This window comes from Kryptolebias marmoratus, linkage group LG14 (assembly GCF_001649575.2).
Source record: "Kryptolebias marmoratus isolate JLee-2015 linkage group LG14, ASM164957v2, whole genome shotgun sequence".
Taxonomy (NCBI): domain Eukaryota; kingdom Metazoa; phylum Chordata; class Actinopteri; order Cyprinodontiformes; family Rivulidae; genus Kryptolebias; species Kryptolebias marmoratus.
The window spans coordinates 410739-421420 of record NC_051443.1 but is presented as its reverse complement, the minus strand read 5'-3'; the positions used below and the strand labels follow the sequence as shown (position 1 = coordinate 421420).

The 10682-nt window shown below is 40.4% G+C and overlaps 1 protein-coding gene across 1 annotated transcript in view; it reads right to left on the bottom strand.

Moving 5' to 3' along the window:
* Positions 1 to 6092: 6092 nt before the first annotated feature.
* LOC119617682 (NACHT, LRR and PYD domains-containing protein 3-like) overlaps positions 6093 to 10682 on the bottom strand; it is a 13335-nt gene continuing 8745 nt past the window's right edge. Inside the window, exon 5 of the mRNA XM_037979516.1 lies at positions 6093 to 6158. Within this exon, the coding sequence (XP_037835444.1) occupies positions 6093 to 6158 (66 nt within the window). The remainder of the gene's footprint in view (positions 6159 to 10682) is intronic.

The window sequence follows — 10682 nt, the reverse complement described above, 5'->3', positions numbered from 1 at the left end:
CTTAGAAATGTTGTATTCCTCTCATGTTGTTCATGTGGACAGATGTGGATTTGGTCGACAAACATCTGCTGAGTTTAAACAGAAACATGAAACCTTTTAAATAATGTGGATAAAAAGAGCTCAAAGTTCAGATTGAGCTCAAAGTTGGAGGTAAAAAGTCAACCCTCTGCTGTCCTCTTTCTGGATGAAAGTTTAGTTGAGTTTGAACTTGATTTCTTTAGTTCCTTTTGAAGAAGACAACATAAATCCATCCCTGCTGTCTGAAGTCTGTCCACACAGAGCTCAGAGTCTGACAGGAACCAGATGAAGTCCTCCTGGGTCTCAGCTCGCTGCAAATATTCCAGTCCTGAACAGAACTGGTTTCTGAATGCCAGTCCTGGTGGAGTTCTGACCATTACTGCCCCCTACTGGTTCCTCTGAATAGATTCACACAATCCTTCCACTGATTTGATGTTTTCTGTTTTCATTTTCTCTTCCAAACATGTTCAGACTGTTTGCAGTGAGGTTGTATGAAGTCCTTGTGAGTAATCAGAATCTTACCTGCAGCAGACAGCAGTCATATCTCAGTGTAGAAAAGCAGGAAGTTATGCTAACAGGCTAACCCAGCTAGCAGCTGCTAAAACACGACAGAACAAATTTCTGTTAGCTGAAACATCTCAAAGCTCCTGAACAAATGTTACATGGTGGACTTTTCCAGCAGCTGACTTTGGCCTCAGATGGTTGAGAAAATGGAGTCAAAGAGTCAAATATTTGTCTGATTTCAAAGTGAAGCAGAGGAAAACTCCACAATGCAGCTTTAGTTTGTGAGGTTTAAATAGTTAGAATCTTCCTGTAAACTTGATTTGTTGACTCCATGACTCTGAAGCATTGGCTCATGTCTCCCCTGTAGCTGAACAATAACCCCCCACCACCACAAGCTGCTGAGATGTTCTGAAGCTTAAAGCTTGATATCAGCAGCATTTTCCTGCGTGTGGACGGGAACAGTTGGAGCTGACAGGAACAGGAAGCAAAGAGATCATCTTTCCAGCTGGAACTGTTCACTGAGTTGAACTCAGTCCAAATGTTCTGAGCTGAAAGGAAAAGTAGAAAAGAGTCCAAGTGTTTTTCTAAAGCAGACGTCTTGATTCTGACTCTGGATCAGATCCCACTGACAGACTGTGGACATGATGGAAGCAGAAATGTAACGCCATGTTCCCTCCTTCATCTGCAGATTACAGCAAAACAAAGATTCTCATTAAAGAGACTGAAGAGATTCACTGTGTCATGTCAAACACAGTCAGATGGGATGAGATGAAGCCCAGATGTGAAGAGCAGATGTTCATCAGATGATGACATCACTGTTTAGTCATCAGATGGTTTCAGTCTGTGTTTATCAGACAGACTGGCTGATTTTATTACAACTGACTTTACTTTTTCTATCATTACAGAGCTATTAATGCTGGACTCTCAAAGACTCACTGTGAAGTTGTGGCCTCAGCTCTGAAGTCCAACCCCTCCTACCTGACACACCTGGACCTGAATCTGAACCACCTGTCTGCCTCTGGAGTGAAGCTTCTGTGTTCTGGGCTGGAGAGTCCAAACTGTAGACTGGAGGTTCTGAGGTCAGTTCACTGACGCTGTTGGAGGTTTTCTATGTTTGTCCAACTAAAATCATTCACTGATCACTGATACTTCTGAATTTATTGATTTATAAATGTTTCATTAAGTTCAAAAGTTGAACATTTGGACCACCGTAGACCAGCTCTGGGTCAGAATCTAAAATCCTGGTTCTGGTCAAACCTGGTCTAAATTCTTCTCCGCTGAATCCAAATCCATGAAAACCCAGTTTGTGATTTCTGAAATCTATCTGTGTAAAAGTAAAAAAGGCTTTAATGTTTGTTGTCATGGAGACCAGCTGAGGTCAGGTCCAGTTCAAAAACCTCCAAACTTAGAAAGTTCAAACTGGAGTTTTGATCAGATGGATCTGTAGTATTTAGACTTTCTGATTCTGCTTTTGCTGCAGTTTTTCTCCATGCATGTGTTGTTTTTGGATGAATTATTTGATGTGCATGTGCAGTTTCATGTGTTTGAAACTGTATTTTTATTCTTGTTGGAAAACACACTGGGCTGCTGTGCATGAAATGTTTTCTCTAAATAAAGTTTGACTCGACTCAGAGCAGCTTTGACAAGAACCAGGAGTTTAGATTTGAAATTAATTTGTGGTAGTAGCTGAGAGTCGTCCCCAACACAGACTCTGAGCTCTAACAGATCAGCTGAGATCTCAGAATATCACATGAGATCGTTCAGAACGTTATTTCCAAGGTTTGACCAAAACGCTCCAACTTTCTCATCATCAGATGATCTTAGTGTCAAAGTGTGGGATGAAAGGCGGCGGGTGATATGCATTCCTTCAAGGAATGCTAGGCCTTTAATTGATTGTGTTTTTGTGGCTCTGACATCCAGTAAAACTAATTGTGTCTAGTGGAATAATTGAGTTCATATTTCAGTTTTAACCTGCATCCTGTTGGCTTCAGCTCACAGCTTTTATTCTTGATTCAGATTGAGGGGCTGCAGGTTGTCAAAGATCAGCTGTGCTTCTGTGGCCTCAGCTCTGAAATCCAATCCCTCCCGCCTGCAAGAACTGGACCTGAGGTGGAACAGCCTGAAGGATCCAGATGTTCAGCAGCTGTTGGATCTTGTGGAGAGTCCAGACTACAAACTGCAGACTGTGTGGTCAGTAGATGGTCTGAGTGAGTTCTGTAAACCTGCAGCTTCTCCTCAGTGAAGTTGGTCCTTCTACTGAATGATGCTGCATCACTGACTGACAGCTGATGGAGGGAATTTATCTCCTCTTCTTCTCTCTTCTCTCTGTAGGTGGGGTTCTCTATTCCGCTCAATGTGATCCAGAGGTTTTTGATGAGGCTGATACTTTTAAACTTGCTGTGATCCTCATCATCTTGGTCTTAATGAAGATGAAATCTGACTCCAGAGATGAGAGAAACCTGAAAAACTCTGTCATTATTAGGAACAGAGTCATTGGACAGATGTGAAGTTTGAAACAAACTTGTTTTTCTAATCAAATGTTTCTGTGAATAGAACTGAAATAACAACATAGATGTGTTTTCTGTATGTCAGTGGGAGGGTTTGTCAGCTGATGGACTCAAATCAGGATTTTCTTTCAGCAGCGTGTCCACCCTGTAGTTCAAGGCTCACCAACAAAATTTGTTCAGGGGCCAGAATTTTTCAGAGCAGACTCTGGGGGCCGACCTTTGACCCAACAAATACACAAATTATTCATAATAATGTTGGCAAAGCCTCAGCAGCTGTCAAGCCTGAATGCAGTCTGAGCTTTGGAGATTTAGCAGTTTTCACCAGTTTAAATGTTATTCTGGAGATCTTTAAATTCAGTTCTGATCTCTGATTCTTCTCACATCTGAACCAGTTTCCTTCATCCGGACATCACAGAGTCTACAGGCAGATAACTGAAATAATTCATTAGTTTTCACTTCAGTTACTTAGTAAGATCATGTTTGGATCACAAATATACTTGTGTTTGCAGCCAAATTAGTTTCTGTCTTTGTGTGTTTTTAAAGACTGATATAAAAATAAAACTTTGATCTAAACAGATGAACTGTACTTCCTTGTAGAAAAATGTAATTGCATTTATGACAATAAAAAAGATGATTTGATTGATTTTATTGCTGTTCATTCATTTGTAAAGATACATTTAGAAGTCTTGTGGTTCCTTTAAATTCCCCCAGAAATAAAAAACATGAACTTCTGTTTCTGTTACAGCTACAGAACAGAAGTCCAGTTGTTTTTGAGTTTTGAATTGTTGTAGAATTTGCTGTGTCCTGGAGGACTGAGAATCTCCACCAGCATCTTCCTGCAGATGAAACTAAATGTTTTCCACTTGTGAATAATCTTCCTCTCTGTAGAACGATGGACTCCATCTTCCATTAAAGATCTTCTTGCTCCATATTTTGCTAACAGAGCACTCGGCTCTCAGCCTGCAGGTTTACTTGTGGTTCCTAGAGTTTCTAAAAGTAGAACGGGAGGCGGAGCTTTCAGCTGTCAGGCTCTGCTGGAGGTTTCTTCCTGTTCCAAGGGAGTCGTTTCTTTCCACTGTCGCCATCATGCTGCTCAGGATGGAAGGTTGAGTCAAAGGAAAGATCTGAAAGAAACCATTTGTTTCCTTCACAAGTTTGTTGCTAACTGGTGTTTTCTAAGAGCTGTTTGACTGAATCTGACTGGAATGGACTGAATTGTAACTGGATTGATTAGGACAGTGTCCTGAGATGACTTTTGTTGGGAATTGTCTCTAAATGAAACAAAGTGAACTTGAACCTCCCTTTGGTTCCAGATGTGAATGAAGTCAACTTTTATTTTCTCAAGGAGACAAACACAAACTGCTTGGGTGTTTTTCTTTTTGACAAACTACAGCCATGCAGCCGCTCTCTAAGTGAAGCTTAAAAAGCCCGAGGTTACAGAACAAATCTCAATCAGCAGGATGTCAGAGTTACAAGGTTTGCTTCCACACTAACTGTCAACCACTGTGCTGTTTTTACTCATCTGTCAAGAAACGACTTCTCAGGAAAACGTCTGAGGATAATGTGTAATAATATGAATATATTTTATTAGTTGTTCTCAGAGCTGTTTTTTACATACGAGAGATACAATATTTCAACAGAGACACTCGGAGACTCACCCGTCTATTATGCGTTCTCTTAGAACTTAGCTGTTAAATACACAATATGTGACACTTACAGACTGCTCTGCCAATTTTGAGGCCGGTGGCTAATCTTTTTTCCTGTTTCAGCAGTCCTGTTTCAGCATTCGGCCAAATGAGAAAGACAGAGGCCGCACTCTGGCTCCACTCATCTTTCCTTTCAGAACGAGGCGTCACACACAGCTGTGTTTTATCTAATATGCTCGGAAAAGAGATAAATAAATCTGTTTCCTCTTTACCGCTGGAAATAACCACATCCTGGAAATCAGCTGCCTTCATTTTTCTCCCCATACGGGCCACCAATTTTGTAGGCTTTAAAGGCAGTTCTTACACAGAAATAAATGAGCATTCTCTATTTCTGTCTTTTGCCAGAACATGGGCGTCCTTCTAATTGTCACTTCACATCTTTATTAGAAATTCCACATAAGATCCCAAAGTATCTTTGAAACAGGGTGTATTTAAACAGACATAATACATTGGTGTGTATTGCATATGTAACAGAGTTATTATGGTATTGAATTCCACTTGTCATTACCAGTAATACAGGTTCATGTGTAATGGGTGAAACAGCACCCCGTCTTGGTGGTTGGCTAGGATATAAGTAGTGAACGCGGGGATTTCATTGCCAGTTCATGAGAGATGAACACGAGGTGGGTTCCCTTATTTTAACACGGGTAAAATGTTATGTTAGCATGATGTTAACATGAATGCTATTCCTCGTAAGGTGCTGTATCTGCTGTGAAGAACCTGAGTCCTGACCAGGACATGTTCTGTTTTAATACAGGTACATATTGTTTTTAGTTGTTTGTATTTCTTTTGATGTAAATGTATTAAAATACTGTTGTTAGGCCAGTTCACGAGAGATGAACACGAGGTGCTGTATCTGCTGTGAAGAACCTGAGTCCTGACCAGTACATGTTCTGTTTTAATACAGATAAACGGCTTCATCTCAGCTCGTCTCTCGTCCATTATTTTACACAACGCAGAGCAGAATTATTAGTCGGTTACACATACTTCTGACCAGTTCGTGATTGGTTAGAAGTTTACATGACTCCTATGTCACTTACAGGAAACCAGCCCAGGACATCTGGGTCATCTTGCCCCAAACAAAACATACTTCACCCAACAAACACATTCTTTCACAGGAATTGTCTTATTCCTCACAAACACATTATTCTGAGAAGTTCTTGGCAAGAACAACTTAACATTCTTTACACAAGAACATAGGTTATGTTGCCCTTTCCTCGTCCATAATTGGTAAACTGCATTTCCCTCACAGTCAGAGCAGAGAAACATCTAAAACCTGCAGGATGGAGGTCCTCCAGGACCAGGACTGGACACCACTCCTTCAGCCTTTATCTCACTGGGCTGAGACCAGAAGTTTTCACTTGGACTCAGACTCAATTGGTTCTTGCATCACCGTGAGAAGGATCATGATGGAGGTGGACATCTGATGAGATAATGGACCGTTTGAAAAAGTGGACAAACTGACGATGTGTGTCTGTCAGAGTGGACGTGTTGATGGACAGAAACAGAAAAAGGCTTCCTGGGGGGCGTGGTGTGAAAGCTTTGAGAACCTCTGCTACATTCTGGTGCAAAAATCACTCCTATATGTTGAACCTTTTTCTTTCAATAAAAAAAAGATTTTAAGGTTTTTCAGCATAAAAGATCAACTTAATAGTTGAAAGAAAAAACAAAAAGATTTTCCAAATTTAAATTTGCCTCTCAGTTGAAGCTTTACATTTTTGTTTGACGTTATCAGTATTAAAATGTTGCCACAGTGTCAAATTTAATGGCTGATTTGTTGATTTTTAAAACAAATTATGCACATTTTTTATCCATCAGCATGAAGACAAAGATGTTGCTTCAGCTGATCTTTAAATCAAAGTATGCAACCATTACAGGAAAACAGAAAAACACGTTTTGGGGGAAAAACAAGTTGAAATTTTGACGATGTGATATTTATTCCTGTGACATTATAGAGATGTACTTCCTCTAACATCCTGACCTTTATTATCGCACACAGTCATGACGGGCGGGCAATCATGTAACTGCTTATGTGTGTGTGTTTGTGTCTGTTAGCAAAATATATCGTGAACCACTGGACAGATTTTAATGAAACTTTCAGGAAGTAATAAGTAGACGTAGATTTACAACTCATTAACTTTTGGTGTGAATCAAACTCAAAATGGCTGCCACAGCTAACTGACAATTGCAAGCCCAGAAATGGCTGTAAGTCAGTCGGTTGTGCTGATTTTGGGCTAAAAACTGGTGTGGGAGTAGCTGAGAGTCACTCCCAACACGAACTCTGAGCTCAAACTGATCTTTGGTTCAAACTTCAGCACGCAAGGCGGTGGGCGATATGCATTCCTTCAAAGGTTTATAAGTTTCAACTGTCAAAAGTCAACATTCTTCTTTTAATAATTGTTTTTCTTTTCTCGGTTTAAAGCTTGTCAGATATTTTTATGGCTCAGCAAAGAAGAAAAATGAAACTCCTGTTGGGTTCTAACTCTGAAACTGGAGCTCTTTTATCATCGAATGTAACGTAATTTAATGTAGAAATGAATGTTTTTCATTTAATGTAACGTGTTGATGTTTAAATCTCTGAAATAGGTTTTGTGTTTGGTTCAAACTGGGCCGTGTGTTGTCGTCCTGCAGAGTAGAGAAAACAGCTAATCTTCTGTACAGCTGAGGACATTTTATAACTCAAATAAAGTTTGATATAAAATCATCATGATGGGTTTTTGTGTTTTGTTTTAAAACGTAGTGTCATATTTTTTTTAATTGGCTCATGTTTTTTCTTTCCAAAATAGGTTTAACCTTCAATTTTTGTGCTTAAATCCTGCTGAACAAACAGCCTGTAAAGTTTATTTCCATACTTTAGAACTACTCTCAGACACCTGAAGAGAGAACGGGACAAAATACCTGAAACTCTTCACCACTTGGTTTCCTCCTCCTTCTCATCAGGTCTGTAGGTGTCGGGAGAAGGATCAGAAACGTCACAAAGTGGGAACAACTGAAACTGAAGATGTTTTTTTACTCCACTGGTGTAGATTCTCAGTCATCCAGGACGTGGTAAATCCAAAACAGGTTGAAAAACAAAAACAACTGGACTTCTGTTCTGTAGCTGAAGACGTTTGGCTTCTCATCCGAGGAGCTTTTTGGATTTACCATGTCCTGGATGACTGAGAATCTACACCAGCATATTGCCATGCACTTTGGGCAAGACACCCTCAGTCCTGGGGAGGCTGTTTTCATGAATTCATCTATATTATAGATGAATACATGAAAATAGTTACCCCCACTAGAACTACTGCTTGTGTCCATGTTGCTGTAATATAGGTTTGACCAGCAGAGGGCACTCAGGACCTTCATGTCAGCAGCTGACGCATCGGCAGAAGAAGTCTAGTCAGTACGTGATGAAGCAGTAAACCAGTGACGTATTAATGTTGACTAGTTTCACCAGGTGGATGTGTCTTATTAGTCCAGTTTAATAAAACATTCATTTTTCTTCACCTGGTCTAAAGACATGGAAGCTATTAACAAAAAAACGCTTAAATTTTCATGAAAATATATATAAAATGCTTTAAAAATCAGATAAATGAGGCGGGTCTTGTTTGTCCAGTTTAATAAAACAATTCAACGTTAACTCTTGGTCAGAAGTTTACATGACATGGAGGTTATTTAATTGTTCTTTTTTTAAGCATCATTGGTTCAATAATTTGTTGACGGTCCCTAAGTGAACCATCATGTTCAGGAGGAGGGAGACACGGAGGTGGTCTGACCCACATCTCACTGCCAGCACCGGGTCAAACGGCAGGAAGACACCGCTGAGTCCAACCTGGAGTCCCCCTGCTGGTCGGGGGCACTTCTCTTCTGTTTAGGGAGTTTGCAGCTTTTCTTACTGGCTGCTGGTTTTGGTTTTTGCAGCATTGTTCCTTTTTGTATTTGTGTTTTGTAGTTTGCATCCTTCATGTGTTTGCAGCGTGTTCAGCTGTTTGCTGTGGCCTGGCATGGCAGCTACAGCTGGTTGATGTGTTTGTAGAGAAACACTGAAGGAGGATGGAGCTGGGCTCTCTTCTTTCTCCACACTGAGACATGACGTGGTGGACAAGACTAGAAGTGTTAGAACGGATCATTATATTTGCTACCTTTGTGTTGTCAATAAAACTTGTGTTAACAGATCTTTAAAGTAGTGTAGGAATATATTTCTGATCAGTTTGGTGCCAGAACTGTCAGGATTTGGGTTTTCTTTGTGTTTCTTTTTTTAAGGGTTGGATTTGGGGGGTTAGCTCACCAAATGATTCCCGAGCGCGGCACCGCTGCTGCTCACTGCTCCCTCAGGGGATGGGTCAAATGCGGAGAACAAATTTCGCACACTCAGGTGTGTGACAAACAGTGGATCTTTCCTTTCCTTTTTGTATTTAGGGTTCTTGTTTTTTCGTGTTTCTGGTTATCCTGTGTTCAGTTTGGGTTTATTGTTTCTTTTATTTTGTCATTTGGTTGTCCTCATGTTTAGTTTTGTCTCTGTATAGTTTCTGCTCCTTGTGTTCCTGTCATCTTTCAGTTGTCCTCAGCCAATCTCTCGTTTGCCTGCCACGCCCACCTTCACCTGCTCCAAGTTAGTAATCACTCACCTGTGCCCACTTCTCCTAATTACCTGCAGCCTTTAAAACCTGCTCGTCATTCCAATGTGCTGTCTGGTTTCCCCCTCTGTGTCTTGCCTTTCTGGGTTTTGTGACTTTGTGTTATTCAGCCTTTTGTTTTTGTTTTCTTAGGGTTATATAAATTAGTTTTCTTGGAGCTCACAATGAGTCTGCAAATTGGGTTCACCTCAATCACTACACCAGACATGTATCAATCAATGTATGACGGGTTTTAGAGGTGTAAAGTATCAGGATTATATAAGTTAAAGAGCTCAAAACTGCATTTCCTTGTTCAGAAAAAATAAGAATGTTGTGTCAAAAACTACCTGTAGGATTGTTCTGCAGTAATGAATAAATGTTTGAGGCAGTCAGATTAATTTCTGTGTTGTTTGATAATATTTTGATGCTAAACCAAACAGAACGTAAGATTCCATTAGTAACTTTTCAGCAGACCATCAGAATTATAGTTTTTACCTTCTAAAACATTTAAACTGCAGGTGCTTCAGAACCCCCCACCAGGACTTTGTGCCTGGACCCCAATAGGGACCTAAGTGGCCCCTATACCCCTGGCTAATAAGGTCCACTTTTCCTTAAACAAAGCTGTCCTGATAATGTTGGGTCCATTAAATCCTGATAATTCAGTGTTAGACAGTAAGATGGAGTCTCAGCATCATCAGCAGCAGCTGAAGAAACCAGAGTCAGTCAGAGATGGAACAGGTCTGTAAGATCAGGTCATTTTACAAACATATGAGGCTCCATCCTTGTTTGGTCCATTTCACCTGTTGGTCCCTCAGTGTCAGGTTGTTACTGAAGACTCGCTTTAAAGGGGAATTATTTGTGTGAAAGCAGCCATCTTTAAAACAACAACCCTCTTTAAAAACACTCCCTGTTTCAAAGAAACGATCAGAATGCCGTCGAGTCAGTGAGCCTTCTGAATTCCTCAACAAGGAGAGGCTGTCAAATAAAGTTTGTTGGTGTTTTTAACAAATGTTTCATCAGAACCTCAGAATCATCTCAGCTGGGGACAGAAGGCAAAATTTGTCTCTGTTAAAGTCAATCAAATCAAGTTTAGATCATTAAAATGAGCTGATGTTTGACAAACAGAGCATGTCAGACACATGAACTCTTCTGATTTCAGGGAAACAGATTCAGGAAAAACCAGCTGATCTGGTTCTTTAAGAACTCAGAGAAAAACAAACTTCAGACTCCAGTTTGAGCTCCATGGAAGAGGATCAAATCCAGTCCGACTCACGGTGAGTTGAACATTATTCTTATTTTCCTGTCAGTCTGGGGGTTTTCTCTCTGTGGAGGAAAATGAGGCAGAGCTC